This window comes from Pollachius pollachius (genome assembly GCF_949987615.1).
Source record: "Pollachius pollachius genome assembly, chromosome: 8".
Classification (NCBI taxonomy): Eukaryota; Metazoa; Chordata; class Actinopteri; order Gadiformes; family Gadidae; genus Pollachius; species Pollachius pollachius.
In genome coordinates, this window is record NC_136941.1 from 8,811,080 (window position 1) to 8,837,017 (window position 25,938).

The 25,938-nt window shown below is 48.6% G+C and overlaps 1 protein-coding gene across 1 annotated transcript in view; it reads right to left on the minus strand.

Moving 5' to 3' along the window:
* Positions 1–1,042: 1,042 nt before the first annotated feature.
* The window catches only part of LOC307078809 (MORN repeat-containing protein 1-like), a gene marked incomplete at both ends in the record, with an annotated part of 43,618 nt that continues 18,722 nt past the window's right edge, over positions 1,043–25,938 (minus strand). Inside the window, 5 exon segments of the mRNA XM_079740800.1 lie at positions 1,043–1,146; positions 2,638–2,709; positions 4,386–4,459; positions 14,875–14,939; positions 15,334–15,473. Of these exon segments, the coding sequence (XP_079596926.1) occupies positions 1,043–1,146; positions 2,638–2,709; positions 4,386–4,459; positions 14,875–14,939; positions 15,334–15,473 (455 nt within the window).

Genomic DNA, 25,938 nt, shown 5'->3' on the forward strand with positions numbered 1-25,938 from the left:
TAAAGTAACTGCAGGCTCAACATCAACATCAGTGGGGTTGATCAATGCATCAACATGAGGGGCTTGTGACTGAACCACGGCAAGACACGTGTGGATCTGAAGAAACAAATGGCACACTTACCTTTCCTTAGACGCTCTTTAAACTAAACCGTCAAAAGTCACTTGGCAGGGCTTTTTCATGCATTGTATCCAGGGTTAGTACGGTGAATAAGTCACAAATAAAACACACATAAACACACAGAGACACAAGGCCGGTTTTCTTTTCATTGGTCGATAACGCACAATGCTTTATTCAGCAATGGCGCTCTATGGAGCATCTAACCAGGTGAACAGGGCTGCCACGGGAGGGAAAACCGTGAAGCGAACCACATTGTGTCGCTGAGAAATGTAATAAACGTGGTTCTTTTGTCGCCGTGACTGGCGGTGACCTGGAATGATCCGGTGTTTACAGGCAATCTCAGGGGGAGGGTTGCTGAAGGTGAAGCAATCGCTTACATGAAGCACTGCCTTAAGCAAGAGCAAATAGGAAACCAAGTACTGGAATAATAGAAGATGGTGTTGCCTCATTTCCATTTAATACAGAAATGGGGCCTTGTAAACTTGCCCAAACGTTATGCGAATTGCATTATCAACAGTACACAATGCAAGCAGCTATATTTTATTAATTCAACAGACCAGAAACGATTTTGGTGGACGGATATGGGAGTTACCAATGGGTGGATTTTTTTTTTTACGGAAACATTAACACATTTGACATATGGCTTAGTCCTAAATTTGACAATTAAAATAACTAGTTACATTGGTATGGTAAAAAAAAATAAATCCTTAGCTTAATTAAGATGCATATGCTGTTTATGTATAAACAGTGTGTTGATTTGGACTCAAGCTTGCAAATATAAGACTCTAGTTGGTTGTTGTAGTTTATGTGGACGTTTTCTTCCCCCCTGTGTCCTGACTTGGTGGCTAACCTGGTCTTCTGAGATCTCTTCTGACGTCCCGTGGTCTTCTGACACTTAGCGCTGGAGGTTTGGGTCCCTGTGGGCTAGCCCTCCGCTGGGAGGAGGCTCAAAAGAGCGAACGCTGTGGGCAGCTTCTGGCCCATGAAGGGAGGGCTGGTCACGTCTTCCACTATGATAACATATTCACCTGGAAACACAGGAACAGTGCAGAAACATAGGTAGGTTAGTTAGCAGGCAGTCTGGTGGCTGAAAACTTTTGGGTCTGCAGGCTACCTGTAGGCCTTTCTGAGTCAGGTGACATTACCTCTACCTGCTCATTAAGAAAACATTTTATTGAAATAAAGTCACTGCAAACCGCTCTGGATTAGAGCGTAAGCTAAATGACTGAATAGTGACATTTAAATATGGTAAAGCAATTTTAGGATGAAATTGAACTGATAAACAAAGTCAACATTGTTTGAATATAGACCAATACCAATTTAATATTTTTCCCAGATTTGAAGGATCTGAAATGTGTAGCTGAAACCAGCGGCCTACACAGTGTACACGGACAGTCAAACTGGCTGTTTGACTGTCGGTTCCTTGACAAAAGAGATTGGTAATTTCTCTCCGATTAGTGTTTGCTTCGCTTTATTGGATCGCATTCATTTACATTTGACAGGGCAGATGTTGGTAAGTACTGTGTGTTATATTTTTACTAGCATGATTTAATTAGGAGGAAGGGAACGGTGAAGTGGAATGCAAGGTTCTATGTGTAGAATGTGGAGCGTTGTAAAACTGCTCAGCACTTGGTTTCTAGATTTTTCTGATGTTCTCTATGGCAATCTTTTAATGTGCCGTACATTTTTGATGAATAAAGAGTTTTTCCATTGCAAAAACTCAAAGGTTTCTGCAATAAAAACGATAATTGTCCCTAATTTCCACAGTTTAAAAGCCACATGTAGCAAAGTCTATTACACACTTCTTTTGGGCTCCTCCAGACAAAGTAAGCAGGGCTGTGTAGTTGAAAATTGCAGATAATGAACATTGGCAAGGGTGCTCCGCTGCCATCCAGGAGACCTCCCCAAGTGTGTGTGGAGAGGGCCGGTTGGACCTGTTGCACACTGATTACTCAATATGCAACAGGTGTGCACCCTCAGCCAGCCTCAGAGTCCAATCAGGCTCCGCCAGGTGAGGCTGCTTAAACCTGCCCTCATCCACACACATGCTACCACACCACATAGTGAGATTTCCAGCAGACGGAGCTGTATACTGTATATATGTCCATGTGGGCAGTGAGTAAACACAAACACGTTGTGACCCCCACCTCCAACCTCGACATTTCCTTCAGCCGTTATACCAGCAGCCCTCCACTGGTGGGACCACCCCAGTGCCCTTTTTTTGTTCATTAGGTATTGGGCATTAGACCCCATGTGTTCTTTTTTTACTCAAATGTATTATTGTTAAACTTTCTAAATTCTCTGTAAATCATAAGCGAGCCACTTTTTATATTCCGTTTTAAAAGCGCTTCACCTGAGTTGTCCTCTGTTGGCTGGAAAAACTCTGCTGAAGCGAGTGTGAGGCTTTGACGTTCAAACTGTCTAGACTGTTCAGATTATTTAACTCATAGGAGGTCCATCAAATCTGTGAACTCGTACGGTATGTACATTTTAAGAATCTACACAATGTGGTTATGCACCTCTAGTCAACACCTGTGCTGCACTCCTTCCAGGAACTACAGCACTGCATTCCATTTCCACACAGCCGAGACCTAAAGACAACTTAAATCTCAGTCCTTCTGCACAAAAAGCAGTTGAGAGAGAGAGAGAGAGAGAGAGAGAGAGAGAGAGAGAGAGAGAGAGAGATCGACATAGCTGACATCTTGACTATATCTGTCATGAAATCAGGGGGGCTTGTGTTTGTACACTAGTGAACAAGTGCAAACACAGTACTCCCCACAAAATCCAGTGACACAAACACACACACACACACCGACACACAGACACACACCGACACACACACACACACACACACACACACACACACACACACACACACACACACACACACACACATATGTTCCTTGTATCCACGATGCTCAGCTGTTGCGTGTTAGCTCGCTATCACGCCACGGCCTAGCGGGTGATCGTGTTTCCCTGGTGTTGGGGTAGGTGGAGGGGGTGTCAGGAGGGGCGGCGAGGGCTAGTGGGGTCTCCGGTCACAATTCACAGAGAAATCCTGGATCACATTGCATTGAATTAGCCTCCATAAACGTCCACACTGTGGGTATTGGCTATCCGCAGCAGCTTCCCTGAACATAAGCCCCTCTTCCTGGGTATACGAGCAGCACACCTGTCTCTACCCTGGAGCATGCAACACTTATACACAACACAAACACACACACACACATACGAGCACGCAATCAACCACACACACACACACACACACACACACACGCACACACACATTTATTACTAAAGCTGACTGGGAGCTTTGTGTGTGTGTGTGTGTGTGTATGTATGTGTTAGCAGTGGGTGCATGGTGTGTGTGTCTTAGCAGTGTGTGTGTCAATGATGTGTGTGTGTGTGTGTGTGTATCTTAGTGTGAATGTGTCTGCATGTTATGTGTGTGTGTGTGTGTGTGTGTGCATGGTGTGTGTGTCTTAGCAGTGTGAATGTGTGTGCATGTTGTGTGTGCGTGTATGTATGTATGTGTGTGTGCATGTGCGTGCGTGTGTCTGTGACATTATCAATGTGTGTGTGACATGTACGTGCGTATGCGAGTCCGTTTGCCGCGCATGATGTCAGAGAGCAGCTGTCCTGTGAATGGCTGCCATCTGAAAGGTCCGCCGCTGTATGAGCTGGAGTGAAAGAGGATGGTTCCTGTATTGTGCAACGCCACTGAATGAGCCTCCTGAATGTGCAGTAATGATGATGAAGGCGATGATGAAGATGATGAGGATGATGATGGTGACGATGATGATGATGCAACGGTTTGGTCACAAATTCACTGCAAAGGCTACACACGACGGCTGGGTCGTACGAAGTCGGATGGTGCGAGTGCTACTGTACACACACACACACACACACACACACACACACACACACACACACACAAGGTCGTGTGCGTGCATGCACTCAAACTCATTAACACAAGACAGTTTCAAAGGTAGATTAACAAAAGCCCATCAAACATGTTTGCTATCGTTCATTTTATGCTTGAATAACCCCCACCCTCCCTTAACCCACTGTGGGCCCCTCGCCCCTCCCCCCCCACACACACACTCCATCAATCCTTTCTTTATATGATGTGTTAGAATGTCTACCCTCGGGGGGGGGGGGGGCAAGAGAAAGATGGAGAGTGAGACAGAGCGGTAGAGACACACCAACGGGTCAGGATGGAACGGGAGGCGCAGGGGAAAGCTTCTAGAACATGATGCAATCTTACAGGGTTTCACTGCTCTGGATGGCTGGAATCCGGTCTTCTTGGAGTTGCCGGGCAGACGGGAGCCCTGACTTGGCCTGCATGGAGAGATAGAGAGGGGAGGGAGGGATGGAGGAAGGGGAGATAGAGTGAGAGGTGGAGAGTTACAGAGAGAGAGAGAGAGAGAGAGAGAGAGAGAGAGAGAGAGAGAGAGAGAGAGAGAGAGAGAGAGAAAGGGAGATTTAGAGAGAGGAGAGAGTAATAGAGAGAGAGAGTTATATATATATATATAGAGAGAGAGAGAGAGAGAGAGAGAGAGAGAGAGTTATAGAGAGAGGGAGAAAGAGTAATGTACAGTTATAGAGAGAGAGTGTGAGAAAGAGAGAGAGAGAGGGAGAGAGAGAGAGAGAGGGGGGAGGGGGGAGAAATCAAAGACACATTAAACATCAATCTGAAGACCAAAGTCTGTGAGGCTAACTGCAAACTTTCCATCGAGGTGTTATCGTACCTGAACACGTAAGGAAACACAACGCCCTGATTGAAGAGTGCGCAATAAGCTAGTGCGTGAGTGTGTGTGTGTTTGTGTGAGCATTAAGACACAAGACAGACAAGTACAGAAACTTTGTAAGCGTGTGACAACAAAGCTGTCTCCTCGCTCCTCCACCTCCTCTCATTAATCCAAACAGCCACACTCTCATCTTTTAATTGAACTGCTCCCCCTTCCCGACCAATCAGCTGCTCCATCTGCGGCGTGCCTCGGTGTTGTCGGGGGTTAATCAATAGACGGCTGATTCAACACCCCAGTGGGCACAAGGGCTTCGCTTATCTCCTGCGCTCTCTAGACATTGCTTTCCTTCTCCATTTCCGTCATAAAAGGGGGGATCAAACATCTCAGTACCCATTATGTCAACGCCCGCCCCGTCTTTGTCAATCTCATCAGGGAACTCCGCTCAGCGCGCAGGGAGGAGGAGGGAGAGTAGATCCCAGCCGTTATCGGAGCCTCAACGTGTCCCCACTAACATTAACTCAGACATGCGCGTAAAAGACGATCGTGAAGATCAGAATAGCGTTTTTTTCTTTTAAAATCGCTGGGAGAAATCAAGCTTTGAAGGCAACCTCTCTGAATCTCTCGATAATGTCAGCTTTATGCTGTTTAAACGCACAACAAACAAATAGATCCTAGGCTGGGCTCTCTGGGTTGTTCTCAAACAAACAGCCATTTGGACTAGTTGCACCATGAAGTAAATTATATTAGTACATTTATGTATACAAAATATATCTTATATATTTGCATATGCATCACAATTTATTATACTCAAATACAACCTTAAATTGTAAATAGATTTCAGCACTTTTTTTCCTTGGCAACACTGTAGCAACAAGCTGTCATTTTTCCCAGAGCTACAAACTCTGGGAAAAAAAAGTTAATATCTTCCATAACAGTGCAAATGCAAGGGCCACGAAATTAGTGGGCCATAGGCTCCATCCACATTGTGTTACCTCATTCAGCGTTAGATAATGACTTACCTGAGATTTATTTACATCATCAGTACGAGATTGACATATTCAAGTAGTTCAAAGTATTTCATTGCAGTGAAAGTGTTGCAGTACTTGGTTGGGTATGTTTAACACGTAATATAAACTGTTGCTATCCAAAAAATGGTAAATAAACAATGACAGCAAACAGCAGGCAGTGTGGAAAATGGGTGCACATCCATGTTTGGCTAAGGCTCTGTATCACAATATACCTGGCTACGTCCCAGTCATATTAAAGCCTTTCATGGCTGATTCCGACTCAGAACAAAAGACAGTTATTTCACGCCTGTCAGGTTTGATGCGAGACTGCGCTAGCGTAGCACGTAGCATCCTTCACTTAACAATCTCCCATCTGCTGCATCAAAACAACCAAGTTGGCTGGTGGCAAAGGGGGGGGCGACGTGCGGCTTTCGCAACCAATTACTAGTGTTTCCTGTATGTATTGTTGCTCCTTAAACGCGATAGTTAATGCCTCACGTCTTCCATTCGCCGCCAAGGTTCTGTTTCGCAGTGCGGTAAGGAGAGACATTGTAGAAACCGCCACAAACCACAAACAAATAGTCGCGCATATGCAAATGAATAACCAATCACTTGCTGGATAATCACGCTCCTCTACTCAACGTACCGTGTAGGATTACCTGTAGGCGCTGATCTGTGTGTGTGTGTGTGTGTTTGTGTGTGTGTTTGTATCTAGGTGGGGGGGAGGGGGGGGTGAAGGCGTATACTATTACAAGCAGGTGCGGAGAGAGGTCAGACTAGGGCACTGAAAGTGCACGTGGAGGCATGTGTGTGTGTGTGTGTGTGCTCCCACAGGTTCACCGGAGTATCGGTGTGACCTCTCCTCTTCACTTCCTCATTTCCACCCACCATCACCTCTCTCGCACACATACACACGCACACACACACACACACACACACACACACACACACACACACACACACGCGTGCGCACATACACACGGACTTCCCTCAGAATAGTTAGGCAGTGATGTCATGCAGGAGAAGGTGGTGGGCGGGAGGTGTGTGTGTGTTTGTGTGTGATTGAAAGGCATTGGGGGGGAAGGGTTTGGGGGGGGGGGGCTTCAGCCAAACATATGGAGTGAATTCTATAGCGTTGACAAGGGATTTACCGCCCTTGTCTAAATCTCCAAGTCACAGGAAAAAAGGGATCTTGTATAAGAGAGGGAGCGGGGGGAAGAGGGAGGGGAGGGGGAGTGGTCATGTGTTGTGTGTGCTGGGGGGAGGCGGGGGGGCTTTCCTGAGAGTAGTAGTGTGTGTGTGCAACAGCATCTGTGTGGAAACCCACACATATAGGAGCGGCAACACGCGCTCCACACGTCAGGATCTGTGCATGTGTGTTTCCTCCCATTCTATACACACAACAGAAAGAGAGAGAGACATAGGGAGGGATATCGCTGAGAGAGAGAGAGAGAGAGAGAGAGGGAGAGAGAGAGAGAGAGAGAGAGGGAGGGAGGGAGGGAGAAAGAGGAGAGAGAGAGAGAGAGAGAGAGAGAGAGAGAGAGAGGGAGGGAGGGAGAAAGAGAAGGAGAGAGAGAGAGAGAGAGGGAGAGAGAGAGGGAGGGAGAAAGAGAGGGAGGTGTGGGGGGAGAGGTTGAGGGAGAGAAAAACAGAAAAAGAAAGGCCTGTGAGAACGGAATGAGGAAGAGGAGGCAAAGAGAAGGACTGAAGATGAGAAGGAGAGGATGAGAGGAGATAAAAGAAGGGGAGAGGAGTACAAGGAGAGGATACAAGGAGAAGAGAAGGAGAGGAGTTAATGAGAGGAGGAGAAGTTGAGAGAAGAAAAGGAGAGGAGGAGAAGGAGGGAAGGAGAAGAGGAGTAAAGGAGAACATGAAATGAGGTGATGGAGAGGAGAAGGAGAGGAGGAGAGCTGTCGGAGAGGAATTTTCTCAGCTCTTCCACATACATATTAATCAGGGGCTCCCAGTAAGGATAACCACATGAGTCTACACTGTGTGTATGTGTGTATGTGACAGTGTGTGAGAGAGTGTATGTGTGTGTGTGTATGTGAAACTGTGTGTGTGAGAGAGAGCCTTTTGTGTGTGTGTGTGTGTGTGTGTGTGTGTGTGTGTGTGTGTGTGTGTGTGTGTGTGTGTGTGTGATAATGCGTGAGAATGTCAAATTTGAGTTTCAATGAGTTTCAAGAGTGAATGTCTACTTCTGCTCTTATTTTTGTTCAGATAATGAACAGTTTACTAATGGTGGTCATGTCAACTGAGGTAATTGTATTCCTGTAACTAAGGTATTCAATTAGAAAGTAGGGTTCAGATTGTTTAATTGATTCGAAGTGAGTCCATTGGTAGTATTGTCTTTTTTTAAATTTATTATATTCAGTGTAATTTCTGGCAGAAACCCAAGGCCATTCTAAATATTCACCTTCTCCCTCTTAAAAATTGCAAAAAGAATGATGGCATTCAGACTTGAGGAGTGTTGAGATGTTTAGACCCTAACCCTAACCCTAACCACACAAAGCTTTGGAGTGGCACTCTACAGCTTGTGCAAGTCAATAGGAAAGTACTTCTCAAAGTTATGAGGCCCCTCTGGAACAGCGGCTGCTGTTAAAAACTAAAGGAACAAACTGTTCTCCAATGTCCCCTTGATGCTTGGAATAAATTGACATTGAACCCTTTAAGCACAGGCTTCAACGAAGACCCGGGCGTTGACGTGACTTTCACTTTCCTTCTTGAGGACTTTTAGTCCCTCTCTCCATCTCTGGCCTGTAACAACAATCTGGTCTCTCTTTCCATCTCTAGTTCATAACCACGGTGTGGTCTCTCTCTCCATCTCTGGCCTGTAACCATGGTCTGGTCTCTCTCTCCATCACTAGTCTGTAGCAACGGTCTGATCTCTCTTCATCACTAGTCTGTAACAACGGTCTGGTCTCTCTGTCCATCTCTGGCCTATAACAACAATCTGGACTCTCTCTCCATCACTAGGCTGTAACCACGGTCTGGTCTCTCTCTCCATCACTAGTCTGTAACCAGGGTCTGGTCTCTCTCTCCATCACTAGGCTGTAACCGCGGTCTCATCTCTCTATCTCTAGTCTGTAAACATGGTCTGGTCTCTCTCTCCATCACTAGGCTGTAAACACGGTCTGGTCTCTCTCTCCATCACTAGTCTGTAACCAAAGTCTGGTCTCTCTCTCCATCACTAGGCTGTAACCATGGTCTAGTCTCTCTCTCTCTATCACTGTAACCATGGTCTGGTCTCTCTCTCCATCACTAGGCTGCAACCATGGTCTAGTCTCTCTCTCCATCTCTAACCTGAGACCACGGTCTGATATCTCTCTATCTCTAGTCTGTAACCACAGTCTTGTCTCTCTCTCTATCACTGTAACCACGGTCTGGTCTCTCCCTCCATCACTAGCCTGTAACCACAGTCTGGTCTCTCTCTCCATCACTAGTCCATAACCACAGTCTGGTCTCTCTCTCTATCTCTAGTCTGTAACCACAGTATGGTCTCTCTCTCTATCACTGTAACCACGGTCTTGTCTGTCTCTCCATCACTAGCCTGTAACCACAGTCTGGTCTCTCTCTCCATCTCTAGTCTGTAACCACAGTCTGGTCTCTCTCTATCTATCACTGTAACCAGGGTCTGGTCTCTCTACCCATCTCTGGCCTGTAACCACAGTCTGGTCTCTCTCTCTCCATCACTGTTAACACTGTCTGGTCTCTCTCTCCATCTCTAGGCTGTAACCCCAGTCTGGTCTCTCTCTCCATTTCTAGTCTGTAACCATGGTCTGGTCTCTCTCTCCATCACTAGGCTGTAACCATGGTCTGGTCTCTCTCTCCATCACTAGGCTGTAACCATGGTCTGGTCTCTCTCTCCATCACTAGGCTGTATCCACGGTCTAGCCTCGCTCCCTAATTCTCCAGAGGCTCGCCAGCTCTAGCAGACCAGAGGAGGTGGGGATGAAGGAGGAGGAGAGGAGGAGGAGAAGAGGAGAAGAGAGGAGGGGAGAGGATTCCTCTGGGTCCCCGGGGGGCCCGGCCTCAGATGGGAGAAGCGCACTTTGAAAACACGTCTCCATGATCTCGTGGTGTCGGGGGAAAGAAGGCGCGCTCGGTTGATGCTTTGGAGGGGGTTGACTGTGTCTCTCACGCCGTCTTGGCAAATCCCCCTCCCCTTCCCTTCCCTCCCCTCTCCTCTCATTTCCATGATCCTATGGAATGCAGGAGCAGCAACCCACTGACTAGGGGCACTGACAATCTCTCTCTCTCTCCTTCTACCCCCCGCTCCCCTCTCTTGCCTTTCTTCACCTCTTTTCATCTCTCTGTCAGTCTCCCTCTCATGTTAACCAACCCCTCACCTCACCTCACTATCCCCCGGTATCACAGATGTTTGCAGGTCTGAGCTGGGGGGGGGGGGGGGGGGGGGGCTTTGGGGGTTGGGCTTCACTCCTGTATAAATAGAGACGTCAGGAGAAAACCTGTGTGTTTGTCTCTGCCCCAGCCCTACCCCCATTTTTTCAACCTGTGATTGAAAAGACCATGCTTGTTCAAAAATCCCCTCAGTACTCCTCCTCCACCACCAGAACCATCTCCACTACCACCACCCCACCCCCTCTACAGTACCCTCTCCTCGGCTTAAAAGCCTCTCCAACCGGGCCAGTGTTCCATTAGAAAGGGCTGGCGGTGGTGGTGGTTCTGGGGGTGGACTGGGGTGGGGTAGAGGGTGGGGGTGGGGTTGGGGTACATGCAGTGGTGCTGAAAAGCTCCGCCATGGGCTTGTATAGGCGCGCGCCCCCGGAGAGTGTTGTGGGGGAGAAGAAAAGCAAATTAATGGCATCAGACAGCCCTGCGACAGCCTACCCCCATTATATGACAGCCGCACAATACCAGCACAGTCTGGGTCCCCAAAGCGAGAAGAAAACACACGCATCTATCAGGGCTACGTTCCCCTCTCCAGAAATCACTAAAACCCCTTGGCATGTTGGAAGCTGGTGTAGCAGCCCACGTAATCCAACATGACGAAGACAGCTCCTTCAAGATTGTCCCGCTTTTCTTGGCTCACCAGAACTGGGACAGACAAAGTCAGAGGGAGGTGTGAGACTGAAGGAGCTCCCCTGTCTTGTGATTCGGACTTAAGTGGTGCGTGGCCGACGTTACTTTCCAGACGTTTCTTCGTCTGGAAACTTGAACACTGAATTCACAAAAGTACAACCACTTGTGCAAGATATCTTGTTGCTGAGTATTAACTTTGCGTGGAACATCATATGTAAAAGGTGAAGCTCACTGTATGGGTGTGAGGTTCTTTCATTTGTTGTTATAATTGAGGACTTAAACAATGAGGAACATACTTTAATTAATTGATTGTTTCGTCAATGTCGTCGTGGTGTGGTTTCCGTTACGGACTTTGCTACCCATCCCTGGCAGCTAGCATCAGACCTAAATCGGACATAAATCAGACCTAAATCTGACCCTAAATCGGACCCTAAATCGTCTGTTTCGGCGGTTTCGTTCCAGCAACTACGCCTCGACCTCTGAAGCCTGGCCCGGAAGGAAGCGATGCACCAGGGGACCATCTTCCTCACTGTCCCAAGTTCACCCTGCCGCACGTCTGAGAAACGCCCTGCTGCTCTGGGCGCTGTCCGGTCACGTCCTCTCTGAACCGTCCATACATCCCCGCATTTCATTCCTGAACCCTCTCGCTATCCCCCCCAGCGAGACGGATCCTCATTGGACTCCTCTAGTCCGTAGCGACCTTTTCTTGTGGAGTGTGGAGACCTGTGGATCGACCTGTCTCTTGGGAGGGTGTGCAGCACGATGGGGGGGAGAGGGGCTTGTGTTGTACTCATCCCCGTTTATCATAAAGTTTGATTGGTTTGGCTTGTGTGTCAACCCAATACCCACAGCCGTGGGTATTGCTCTTGAGAACGACTCACTATAGACACGTGTTAACACATGTTGGGTGTTATATATTTTATTTTTTTACGGGCTTTCAGCCATCAATAAGAAAAGGGATATTTCAGCTTCACAAAGATAAAAAGAAAGAAAAAGGGTGCCAAGGTCATCCGACACAACAGATGTCCCTGCCAATGAGGAGATCACAAGTCCTTGTAAAAGGATGAACGGTGGGAGAGCCGGCAGAGCGGCTACAGAAATGCTGTTTACTTGACCGGTCAAAAGCGTCGTGTGCGAGGCCGTCATCTCTCGGTGAGTCAAGGTTCACCAGGAGAATAAATGGTTCTCCACAAAGAACCCGTGAGGCAGCCCTGCCCTTCCCCCACGTCTCCACAAGGCCTTCCCAGGCAGAGAACACCTCCTGCGGAGAATAGTGTAGAAAATGTAAAACGCAAAAAGATTCTTCAAGGAGGGCCACGGCGTGTAACAAACGCAATGGTCTCGGCTCTGGATAGCCAAAAGAGGTTGGGGGGTGGGGGGGGAGCGACCCTGGGCCAGTTTCACGGGCCACAATGGACCAGTTACAAGTTGAGGGACCTCCGTGAAGACCTCACACCGATACCACCCCCCACACCCCCTCTCGCTCTTCTCTCGCTCTTTTTTTTTCCTCTGTGCCCCCCATTCTTTGCAGTCTCATTCAAGTGTCAGTTTTCACCCTGTGCCCGCCCTCACCACTCTCTCTGCCTCTTGTCCTGGCCCAGCGGCGTCTGTGCCTGGCCGCTTAATTGTGGATCCAATTAATTTGAGGAAAATTCTTTGAGAGGAAAGAAAAATCAAATGATTTGTGTCGTTTGGAATCAAGGTGGCGTCTGAATGGCGCCGCGTTACCACGGCGAGGTGTCAGTGATTGACGCGGGTGCCAAAAGCGAACGGGGCAAGCTCGCCATTATGCCGCCGTTGAGTTACCCAACCTTCTCACCTCAAAGGGGGTGGTCTTACCACGGGGATAAAAGAAACAGAGAAATAAAAGAGTGGCGGACACAACTAATTAACTCGTATTAAATAAAGAGGTTCGCAGTTACTCACGCGGGGGCGACTCAAACAGCCGCTAATGGCTCTACCCCCAGGTACGCGGTTTATTCTTCCATAATGGCAGCAGCTTTTTTTAAACCGATTCCTCTGTTTAAACGTCCATTTTCTATGTTTTTGCCCCTTTTTCCTCCTTCCCCATCATTTCTCTCTCTCCATTGGACACCTGGCATTTCCATGCGCCATTCTTTCTCCCCGTTGCCACAAGGGAAATGTTGGCGCGCTACAGTTGGTCCCAAACTGTCAGCGACGTTGGCAGCGATGCAGAACCCCTATGGAGGAACACAAGGTGCTCTACTTCTGCAGCATTTGAATGTAACTACACACCTCTTTGTAGCGCCGGTCGCTGATTTATTGGGATTTTTTCTTCATTTTTAGTCACAGCCCAACCGACCGCCCGACCAACCAACCAAACCCCCCGACCCAAGTGTCCGGTTTCTCCAGCAAGCTTGTAAAATTGTACGAAGCGGCTGTACAGTTAAAAAAAAGAGGAAATTGTTTGCCATGAAATCCATAGTTAGGGCTCAGACTGTAATTTGTGAGGAAGGACGTACACATGAAAAAACAAAGAAAGGGAGAGAGTAAAAAGTGGAAGCACATGCACCGACACACTCTCTGCGTATCGTCTTTGTTGGTTGTTTCATCGCGGCCTGCTAATTGGGCGAGGGGCTCACGTTCCTGAGGGGGAACCGTGAACACACACACACCCACACACACACACACATGAACTTGACTGGACCTAGAAGAATCAATGAAGTAGCAGATCTCTCAATTCTCCTAAAAGATTAACGAATGTCTTGTGAGTGGGTGTGTGTGCCGTTAATAAATCATGTCTCGTACGAGTATGAATAAATAATGGCGGAACAGAGTTCAATCTCGGGGGAGCGTCCTTTTAAAATCCATCAAACTTAGGGGCCCCGGACCCCTGGCTCCCCCGGCTCCCAGAGGCAGGTGGGGAGTGTTGGTGGAGAAAAAAGAGACTTCTATACAAACTCAGAGGACGGATGAATGTGTGAAAGAGCGGCAAAGCTATGATGTATGTGTACGTATATATATAGTGTATATATAGTAAATATATAGTAGTGGAGAATTTTTACATTTTGATACGTACATTTCATTCAAAAACATGACGTGTTTCACAGAAACACAAGACAAAAGATCGTTATTGTCTGTCACTCAGTCTATGTGTATCTAACACACATGGACGATTTGGACTAACCCTAACCCTACACCAATACAATTTAAACTTCTATTGTATTGGTTAATCTTTATTCAATAGTATCGGAGGGCCGAGCAGAGTTTAAAAAGTAGCATGTGATTACCGACGACTGTTCCGTCGCTGCACAGTTCTCGCAAAAAAAGATAGTGCCCCCGCCACCACCACCACCACCACCACCAAGCTCTGGCAAATGAAGTTCAACATTAAAACATCTTAATGCTCTGCGTCTCTCCCCTCCCACCCCCCACGCTCACCGCCCCCTCTACAACCGTCGCTGGCTTCTACCTTTAAGTGGATGCAGGTGAGTGTGTTCAGAAATTACCGCTGGTTCTGGCAACAATAAAACACAGCAAGCTGTCCCCGGCACAACTAATTGTTCCATTTCAGAGAATAGATGGTGGTGGTGGGGGGGAGGGGATGCTAGGGATGGGTGGAACGGGGGGGGTAATCAAGCCGCTTTGTTGGGAATAACATGCCACAGAAATGACGCTCCACTTAGGTTTAGCGAACCGAGCCCCCACAGGTGTGTGTATATGTGTGTGTGTGTGTGTGTGTGTGTGTGTGAAAGGGGTGTGTGCGTGTACATAGTAGTGGAGTAGCAACGTGTGAGGGTCGGTTTACCCTTAAACATGGCTTTACCTAAAAGCAAGGGACTTTTAAATAAAAAACACCTCATGTGTAAATGACTCTTTAAAGATAGCTCTTTAAAGATGTATAGCTCATGATGATTCACATGGGTAATTCAATAAGCAAACCTGCTTGTAAGCACATGAGCTTGTGTGTGTTTGTGTTTATGTACACGAGTACCTGCGATTCTTGTTGGCATTCTGACCACCAGCCGGTTCTTTGCTGGGTGGGGGCTTCTTCGTACTCTGAGGGATAAGATTGATTGGATTAAAGTAAACGACCACTTAAAGGCAAGCTTAAAGGCATTATATATGGAATTTATTAATTAATTAAAATAAGTGTTAGATAGCTCTATATTCTGACATCCATCACTGAGATGGAGCTTTCGGTCAGTTCCATGAACCCGCACCTTTGCTCTGCAGCAATCAGAATAATTGTTTTCTGGTATCCCGTTCCCACTTCCATCCAATCAGGAGAGAGAACTCCACAAAGAGGTGGTCCTCTCGGTGCGTTCACGTGCAAGCAGCAGGGTTTCAGTGTTGACCGACAATAGTGGAAAAGCTACTGGCAAAGCTACCCATTCCAGCACTCTCAGGAATGGAGTTTTCATTCTTTAAACTGACGTACGGTACATCGTACCTTTTCCAACTGCTCCAGTTGACACGGAAAGGAATCGGAAGGGGGCGTGGCCAACATCAAGTCCTCAAACGTCGCCCGGCCTTCTACTACTCTCCGAGTGATGGGTTGGAAGATGCGGCTGTCCTCTCGTCCAATCAGCCCTGTGGGTGATACAGCGAGGGGGATAAATGGTGCAGAGAGTGATACAAAAATAGTTAAAAAGCAAGCGGTCTACCAGCTCTGGGAGGCGGACATGGCGTCATTCTTAGGTTCTTCTTCAGGATGACGAATCTGAACCAAAGCAGCTATATTTTGAAATGGTTTTATTTTCAGCGTAAAATTAAAACCTGTCCTTTCAAATTGTGGGAAAATTAATCAGACAGATTTAAAATGCATCACAACAGGTAGGGGAAAGGGAGATAGAAAAGAGAGACAGCAAGACAGAGAGAGAGAGAGAGAGAGAATGAGAGAAAGAGAGACAGACAGAGAGAGAGAGGTAAGGGAACAAGTACGGTGAGACGCTGTCAAGAGACGGATTGAAGGAAAGGTCAGAGGTCATCCGACTGGGCTCTCACAACAGCATGAGGAGAGCATCTCTTCACACACAGACACAGACACAGACACACACACACACACACACACACACACTCTTTGAGACAAGATGGGGGAGTGGGTCTTGGCTAGGATCGTTTGACCCCTCAGCATGGGGCAACTGACAGCTAATTAGTGTCTCTCTCTCCGTCTGTCTCTCTCTCTCTTTCTCAATACACACACACACTCGCTATCTCTCAGTCTCACTCCCTCTCACTCTCTTTCGAGCTCCCTCGCCCAATGCGGTAGGAGTCGATAACCAGAGTGCAAGAAAAGTTCTGCTGAGGAGGAGGTGGAAGAGGAGTAGGAGGAGGAGAGGCACTGAAAGAGTGGAGGAGGAGAGGCACTGAAAGAGTGGAGGAGACAGAAGATGCAGAGGAGGGGAGAAGTGGAGCGAGTTTGGACGAGATGAGGACTAGAGGGGGGCAGAAGTGAAGAGGAGAGGAGGGGAGATGCAGGAGGAGAGGGGTAGAGATGGAGGTGGAGGAGGTGGAGGATGCATAAAGAGGAGAAAAGTGGAGGAATGGTAGACAAAGGTTGACTGCTGGGGGAACTGGCAGAGAGACTATGGGAGGGGAGGGAGTGTGATAGGGAGAGACAGAGAGATAAAATGAATGCAGAGAACGAGAGCGAGCTAGAGAGAGAGTGCAGAGTGAAAGAGTTGGTGGTGGACGCATGACTGATGGAGATACAAAGAGAGATGGGTTTAAACAAGTGAAGATGGGAGGGGGGGGGAATATGGATGGGGGGGGCTGATAATGGCCTCAAGATAGCAGATATTAGCGAGGGTTTGGTGCGTAAGAGCTAGGCAGAGAGGAGATGGAAGAGCCGGTTTGAAAAGAGGGTGAACCACCGGCTACTGTTCAAAGTAACAGAAAAGAGTTGGCTTTCCTTCTTCCGCACGCCTCTACCGTCCTCTGGACAGGAGCAGCTCGGCTTAACTAAAGCACAGTGTCGACATCGAACAATTTGATATTTCTCACTGATGCAAAAAACAGAAACCCGGCATAACATTAGAGCTTACACTGAGGGGGGGAAGAAACAACTAACACATATAGCGCCGCACATAATAAAGCCGTGTTCGGCGTCTGTCTGACACTGATTTCAGGTCCCTGGCGACGGTGCTTAATATTTTGCAGCTTGTCGTTTGAGGCCTGTCTGCATTGATCGCTCGCCCTTCCCTCCGCTAACAGCTAAACATAGTGTCTATGCTTCCCCATTCCAGATGTATTCAGTGCCCTGCGTCTGCCCCCACACTAAAAGGTGCCGGTGGTGGGGGTGGTGGTGGTGTTGGTGGTGGAGGAGGAGCGGTCGCACTTTCCCTTTCCCCTGGGCTTTTAAAGGAAAAGCGCAGGGCTATTCATTCACCTCCACTGTGTGAAGCCAGGGCCAGCACTGTTATTAAAAAAAAAAAAGTGACAAACTACCTGAAATGGGAGAATGCTGCGTAATCTTTCCATTTCCACTCCCGGCTTCACAGAAGGACGGCAGAGCCGCGGGTCAGGCCGCTGCGGCTGCGTCATACCTGTGATTATCGACGCAAGAAGCTTTTGCTGGCTGAAATGCAAATGTCAGATTTGATGTTGCAACGGAAGACTAAAGTAATACCGGCCTTTTGGATTCCAAAAAGCAGGATTTTAATCAGACGTTTTGATAGGGCTCCCTTCAAACTGAAGTCTAAATGTAGACATGATGCCTCACCCTTCAGGAACACTTTGGTTGAAACACTTTGTTGTTATTACAGATTAACGCACAATTCGCGATTACTAGCATCAAACAGGACAAGGGGGTGGGCAACGCAATCGTAAGGGATGGGGTTTTTCACCGTTGTACTTCAGATTGCCAAAGATGCCCGCTTTGGCCGGTAAACCCTGAAGACCGAAAAAGCAAAAAGCTTTCACTGAAGGCCCAGCCCGCGTCGAGCTTGAACCGGGAGCCGAGCAGAACCGGAAACACGCTGCTCCATCAAACTGGTCCTCCGGCAGCATCAGCGATGGCAAGGGCGCACAGGCCTGGCGTCAAATTAGCACGCCGGATTAACCGCGGCGCGCGTGGAGCCTCTCCCCGCCTCCTGCCCGCCGAGAATAAATGAGGGTCGTAAAAATAGTGTAATAAAAATACTAATAAACAAACAGCTGGAGCAAAAGAGCAGCACTAACAAGGGATACCAACCGCTAGGAGACTTGAGGGGTATTAAACAATGAAAATAAAAAACAACTCTGCCGTATGTGATTTGTTGTTTAAAATGACGCTTTTGTCCTTTGTCGTAAAATGATGCCCTCGGTGGAGGTTACCCTACCCTTGCCCCCCCCACCACCACCATGGTCCCTTTACCCTCCCAGCCCCCACCACCATGTTCCCTTAGCCTCCCAGCCCCCACCACCATGTTCCCCTTAGCCTCCCAGCCCCCACCACCATGGTGCCCTTTACCCTCCCAGCCCCCACCACCATGTTCCCTTAGCCTCCCAGCCCCCACCACCATGTTCCCCTTACCCTCCCAGCCCCCACCACCATGTTCCCTTAACCTCCCAGCCCCCACCACCCTGTTCCCTTTACCCTCCCAGCCCCCACCACCATGTTCCCCTTACCCTCCCAGCCCCCACCACCATGTTCCCCTTACCCTCCCAGCCCCCACCACCATGTTCCTTTACCCTCCCAGCCCCCACCACCATGTTCCCCTTAGCCTCCCAGCCCCCACCACCATGGTGCCCTTACCCTCCCAGCCCCCACCACCATGTTCCCTTTACCCTCCCAGCCCCCACCACCATGTTCCCTTTACCCTCCCAGCCCCCACCACCATGTTCCCTTAACCTCCCAGCCCCCACCACCATGGTCCCTTTACCCTCCCAGCCCCCACCACCATGTTCCCTTACCCTCCCAGCCCCCACCACCATGTTCCCCTTACCCTCCCAGCCCCCACCACCATGTTCCCCTTAGCCTCCCAGCCCCCACCACCATGGTCCCCTCCTAACCCCCCCTCCCCATCAGCAGGCCTCAGGTTCCTCGGTGATGTTACTCCGAGCGGTGTAGCCAATTAACCCAGGAGGGCGAGCAACGCCACAGAGAGAGAGAGAGCGGCTGCTCCACAGGGGGGGGGGGGGGGGTGAGGATGATGCTGGTAGTGGAGGTGGGATGGGGGGGGGGGGAGGTGATGTGCCCAAACCTGCCTCTTCGGATTCGCCTAATTGCGTCGTTGCCTCGTTATGTCGTCTCGTTATGTTGTCTCGCTAAGTAAAGAGCGAGGGAAGTGTGTACGTGTGGGACTGTTTTTCTTTTTTTTTTTCTTCAACACCGCACAACACACCGTACAATTCAATTAACCCAACCGCCGAAGCCACTTAACGCACACACATAAGCCCCCGCAGTGGTCCGCGGGGACTCTGTCTTCCTGGAGGTGTGCTTTGACCCCGTTGTCACATCAACAAAACCAAAATCCGAGCCGACATTTTCGCTCGCTGAGCCAAGTGGAAAGCGGTGGGAGGCTGGGGCGGGCGCGCTGGGCTTTGTCCTCTGTGCGTCCAGGAGGGGCAGAGCGCGGCTCAGAGAGGTCTTATCGCTGGTGTAAGCAGTTCATTAGCCGGCAGTGAGCCGCGGCATCGGCCCCAGAGCCATGGAATATTAATCAGCCCTCAGCCTCGCTTTACCAAACATCTGCTCCTGAGGTGCGTCCTACCAGGGCCTTGTAACAGGGCTAATCCATACGCCAGCACTCAGGGAGCCAGGCTATGATCTCCAGCCAACAGAAGAAGCATGTTGGACGCCCTGCATACCAAATCCAACCCATCCAAAAACCTTCTCATGGTCTGACGAGTCAAATTACCCATCTGACGATGTATAACAAATAATGATACAGGTTATTTCTGAAGTGCTTTCCTAAGTATGCACAATGCAGACAAAAAAAAAAGGGACTACAGCTACATTAAATATGTAGATGTACATCTACATATGTACGTACAGCGCTATATAAATAAAGTTTGACTTGAATCAAGGATAGCTAATTGAACACAAACCGAAGCATCTTTTACACGCACTGTTTCCGGCTTTCTGTAGCCCTGAAGCCCACACGCCTAACTCCATGCTAAGACTCTTTGCACCCTTAAATAGGGTGTGTGTGTGTGTGTGTGTGTGTGTTTGTGTGTGTTGGGGTGAACTGGGATAACTTGACCAGCAAGCATGTCTGCATTCAAGCCACTCCACCCAGGCCTTCATCATCATCATCAGTCGTGTGTGCACTGAAGCGCTCCTCCTCATCTACACACCACTTGAGGAGACGGGCTGACTGAAGAGCTATGGAGGACCTCTGATGATTTAATCATCACAGGAGCAGAAGCTTAAAGACAGTGTAGGTGGAGACAGAGGGGGGGTTGGGGTTGGTAGAGGAGGGGGGATAAATGAGTGTATGAATAAGGTGGTAGGGCTGATGAAAGGGAGGGAGGAGGGAAAGGTGGTGGAGGTGATGTAGGAGGAAGTGAGGAAAGTGGTAGAGTAGGGGGTGGGGGGGTGGAGGAACGGGTGATGGAGGTGGAGGTGATGAGGGAGGGGGTGATGGAGGTGGAGGTGATGAGGGAGGGGTGGTTGTGTGGTGGTCGAGGCCATGGCGGAGGGATAGGTTGAGGGGATGGAGGAGAGAGTGACGGGGTTGTGGGAGTTATGGAGGTGAGGGTCATGGAGGTTGTGTGGGATGAAGGTGTAGGTGTTGGGGGTGGGGGTGATGATATAATAAGGAGGGGGGGGGAGATAGAAATAGTGGCGGTGGTGGTGATGGAGGGGGTTGATGTTGGTGATGGAGGTAGTCGTGATGAAGGTTTAGGTTAGGATGTTGGGGGTGTTGAAAGAATGGGACACTCGTGGTGGTGGAAGAGGGGGTGATGGAGGTGTATGGCTGACAGTTGTAGGTGGTGATGCTGATGAAGGCTGTGGTGATGGACGTGATGGAGGCGGGGCGGAGCGAGGAGGTATGAGTGGCGGCGGGGCCCCTGTGGGACGCATATAAGCGCGTGCGTCTGGAGGCTGAGAGGGACGACCTTGATACATCAAGTGTGCGCCCGCCTGGCGCCGAAGACGCTCATAAATCCCGCCCCCGCCCCAGTCCAACCCCCCCTCCCCCCACGCCAGCCTCCCTTCAGCGCAGGTTTGATGATCAATAAAACATAATTGGATTATATTTTTTGGGCTCATATTTGACCAGACACATTATAAAGGCAGATGGAAAATGGTAAATTCGGCGCCGTTTACAGCACCTGTGGTAAATACATCAAGCCTGGCTGCTTGAAGCACGCCGCCGCGTTGGAAGTGGCAATTAATTACAGCGATGGCTTTGATAGCTCCACACCCCCATTCTGCTTTATAAACCAGACGCCTACCAATTACCACGCATCTCATTTTCCTACATTCTTTTTTGTAATGATTTTCCTTTCCTGCGTAGCCATGTGTATGACGATGTTGATCCTGTTTCACTCTCTTCTTTCCGTCCTAGTCCTGGTTTTCCTGAGGCCTGTCCCTGTGCGGCTCCACTAGGGAGAGCATGGCCATATCACTGCTAGGAGTAGGCTTTTCCAAAGGGGTGTGCAGGTTTGATTCCATGTTCATGAAGATAATCTTATTCATAAAAACGAGGGCTCACACGGTCTCTTTCCTTTGTGCTCGAAATATTTTAAGATCAATCTGATATCATAAGTGAAATCAGAAATCCACCCTTCAACCGTGGAGACTCGCTCGCTCTGTGTTAGAGGAAAGTGTCTCTCACACACACACACACACAGACACACCCCCCCCCCCCCCCACACACACACACACACACACACCCACACACACACACACACACACACACACACACACACACACACACACACACACACACACACACAAACAGTGAATCAATAAGTGAGTGGCTACTCTAGGAGGGTAATTACTTGGGAGATCACAGACTAATCTAATGATGCTGACTTTTGACCCCCAGTAGCCAGACTTGATGAAGCAGCACTCAGGCGGAGTGTTTGCCCCTCAGCACGAGTGCATGGGTATCTCCATCATCTCACGTGCACCAGCATCTCATTCAGAACACAGGTGCACCTCCATCATCGCACGTGCACTAGCATCTCAGTGAAGACATGCGTACTAGCATCTCACTCAGGACACGTTCACTAGCATCTCATTCAGGACACAGGTTCACGAGCATCTCAATCAAATCACGTGCACTAGTATCTCAGTGAAGAAACGTGCACTAGGATCTCACTCAGGACACATGAACTAGCATCTCACTCAGGACACGTGCACTAGCATCTCACTCAGGACACGTGCACTAGCATCTCACTCAGGACACGTGAACTAGTATCTCACTCAGGATACGCGCACTAGCATCTCACTCAGGACATGTGCTCTAATATCTCACTGAAGAAACGTGCACCAGCATCTCATTCAGGACACTTGAACTAGCATCTCATTGAGCAGAGTGTGAGAGTGTGTTAACAGTCAGTGGTTGACATAGTCTGACCAAAAAAAAGATTGCAAATGGAGGCAGAACAGAGACAGGGGATGAACACGGGAGGGAGGGAAGGAGAGAGGTCGATGGCAGCTGGCAGGAGAATTAGCCCAAGGGGGGTTAGCGTCCTCACCTAGCTTAACTGCTGTGAAATGAGCAGAAGCTGTCAGGAATTGAACACACTGCTGTCTGGCTCTCCCTCGCTCTCCCTTCCGCATGGCCACACTATGTCACTCTACCCTTCATCCTTATCCTGAACCTGCCCTGTTCAGGGCCCCTCGCTCATCCAGCCCTGTGGTGTCCAATTCTTTACACTTTTTCTTTCACTTTCGTTCTCTCTTTATAACTTCAAACTGGAAAATCCGGAGCTGAAATCATTGCATGGATAATTCTTCCCCCCTTCAGCTGAACCACAATGTTACCAATAGTAACAAACCAGTTTCTGTCTCGGGAAAAAATATATACTTTTTGGCGGGATCACTCAGTCTTCCTTGGTTTATGGAAGATTCTGTTTGTTAACATAGTGTTACAAGTCAATCTTTGGCTGGAGAAACTCATGTGCACAAAAATGGAAATAAAACACCCATCCATCACCACGCCGTAGAACAATATTCATACCCTTTTCTTTGACATACATTTCCTTCTTATATGTTAATGTTTTCAGAGAATGGTGCAATAAACAAACATACACACAAATACCAACGGATGACCATGATCCAAAGTGTTTGAGCCCTGTGCATTAGGGAGGTGAAAGTTGACAGGAACATCCAACCCTGGGAGGAGGTAATGCATCTTTAGAGTAGCTAAAGCCTAGCAGGGAACAGGGCTTTACACAGTGGCTCCGACCACACCACCCTGACAAGTAGAAAATGACTAATCCGCCTTCCTGCCCTCTATTCACTTCTTCTTCTTCAGGCTTTTACACCACTTCTGTATAATGGGTACTGATGGTTTGGAGTGTGTGTGTGTGTGTATGTGTGTGTAAGAGTGTGTGTAGCACAGGGCCTAATGGGAGCAATGTGTGTGTGTGTGTGTGTGTGTATGGGGGGGGGGGGCAGCTGTGGTGCTCTAATGATGATTGGCTGAGCCCTGGTTCCGTTGTGTATGTGCCGGGTACAGCCATCACAGCCAAGTGAGAAGAGCAGCAATTTTGGTATCGCCCCACCTACCCCCTACCCCCACGCCCAAAGCCCAGCGTTAAAACCAAAAGTGTTGATTCATGCTGTCACTACGGGTTGCCCATGAAAAACACATAGACAGACACAAATCCACACACAATGTGACACACACATACACAAACACACGTAAATGCAAACAGCACAAACAAAAACATATGGATGGATGGATAAGATCTATACTATTAGGGCACTTGTTTGGTTAAAATAAACACTAGACTGGTTGTGGTAATGACATGGTAATGAGAATGTTAAATGTAATGTGACTTAGTGGGATTAAACAATATAAATATAATATGAAAGATGTGTTAGGTGCGGTCTGAACATGATTGGGCACTCCTGGTCTCTGGATGATACCTTTAATACGATGATCTATATCTGATCCCTGTGTTGAGCTATGAACGTGACGTTACCTCTCAGCAGGTGAGTGGCATATGGAAGATATCGATCCTATCGATCACATCCCCACCTTGTCCCACAGCAGGCTACCTTTGACCTTTGGATGGTGTTAGCGCATTGTGGGGTTTGCAAACCAACCACCTGCCCCACACTGGTTGGAACGCTGAAACCTGACACTGGTTGACTGGGATCCAGATACTGGTCGACTGGGATCCAGAGACTGGCCGACTGCGATCCAGAGACTGGGAGTCTGGGAACTAGACACGACTGGGATCCAGATAATGGTTGTTACACACTGGGAACCAGACTCTAGAACCAGATACTGGTAGACTGGGAACCAAACACTGGTAGACTAGGGACTATACACTAGTAGACTTTGAACCTTCAACCACTTAGTTACTATGCTAACAATTGGTTGACCGAAAATTAGTTTTCAAAGGGGTCACAAATCATGCTGCCCATCTGTCATTCAAGTCCAGAATATCCTGGTCGTTTTACAAAGATTATATAAGAACCAAGTGAACTAATAACATACTTTTAACATGCTTTTCACCACCGATAGCGTAGAGGCCCAACTGACAGGCACTGTATTCAAAAACACCTCAGTTTCCCTGTCTCAGTGCCATGCCTCCTAAGTACACCCCCATCTGGGAGAGAGAATGGTTCGGCCATGATATAACAGTAGCAACCATTGGTGGTCCATTTTCCCATGGATGCAGGGAGCATAATGTAAGAGAGACAGAAGAGAGAGGGTGAGAGAAAGAGAGACCTCTGTAGAAAAGCAGAGATAAGGAATGTTGAGTGTCATTATGGACTCTAACCAGAACGTAAACATTTTCTTCAGCCCTGCATCCAAGTTTAGCTTCATATAGAACACCAATTAGATGTTGAGGACATGCCTTGTAGTTTGTTTGCATGCTACTGTAGTGTGCAGTGTAACGCTCCACAGATGTAACAGGTATTGAGGACCACAACTAGCACCACACACTTTCCATCTTCCCTGGTCAACGGATCAGAGATTAGAAAAGCAGACCTTCACACAGCTAAAGGAACTCAAAGACAACCGGTCGCCATCTCTACAATCCTATAGGTCTCATTGAAGTTTATAAAGTGAGCGTGTCTCTCTATTGCAAACAGGAATTCCACCATTTCCTATCTTATTCCCAGTTGTCTGCTGGGTAAATCATAAAGCCCACCTTTAACAATGAGCCCGAACACACAGCCAAGTAGAAGCAGCGAACGCACAGCACTACGTCGTCACCATTACAACACATCATCACATTACTCACTCCCCCGCCGTTGGCTGTCCCCCTCTCCCCACCCGTCTCCTTTCCCCCGCCGTGGTTGGGGAGCTGTTGTTCGCCCAGTGTGACTGGTGTGGCCTGAGAGAGCACCTGTCATAATGCATGCTGCAGCGCTGAGGGAGGGTTACGTCAATTATTCTGCCCTGACAGAGGGAGAGAGAGAGATGGCAGATAGGATACGACGTGAGGCAGGGGGATCCACACCTTACCGTCAACAGGGGTCTCCTTTATTAAAACAACGAGCGGCTGGAAGAGAGCAAAGGAGTGCAGACCAAAATAAGAAGGGCTCGGATTTGAAGTCGAACATGGAGTCATGAATGCATGAAAGCACACGCTCCATTATCTCTCCACATCCCCTCTCCTTTTCCCCTCTCCCCCTCTCCGCCCATCTCCTCCTCCTCCATCTCTCTACTCCAGGTCTCCTCCTCCTTAAACTCTTCATTCCTTTCCTCCTCCTCTTCTTCCTCCTCCTCCATCCCTCTCCTCCTCCTCTTCCTCCACCTCTCTCTTCCTTCATCTCTCCCCCCTCTTCCTCCATCCCTCTCATCCTCCATATCTCTCATCCTCCTTCTTTCTCCTCCTCCTCCATGTCTCTCATCCTCCATCTTCCTCCTCCATATCTTCCACCGCTTCCTCCATCATTCTCATCCTCCATCTTTCTCCTCCATCCCTCTCC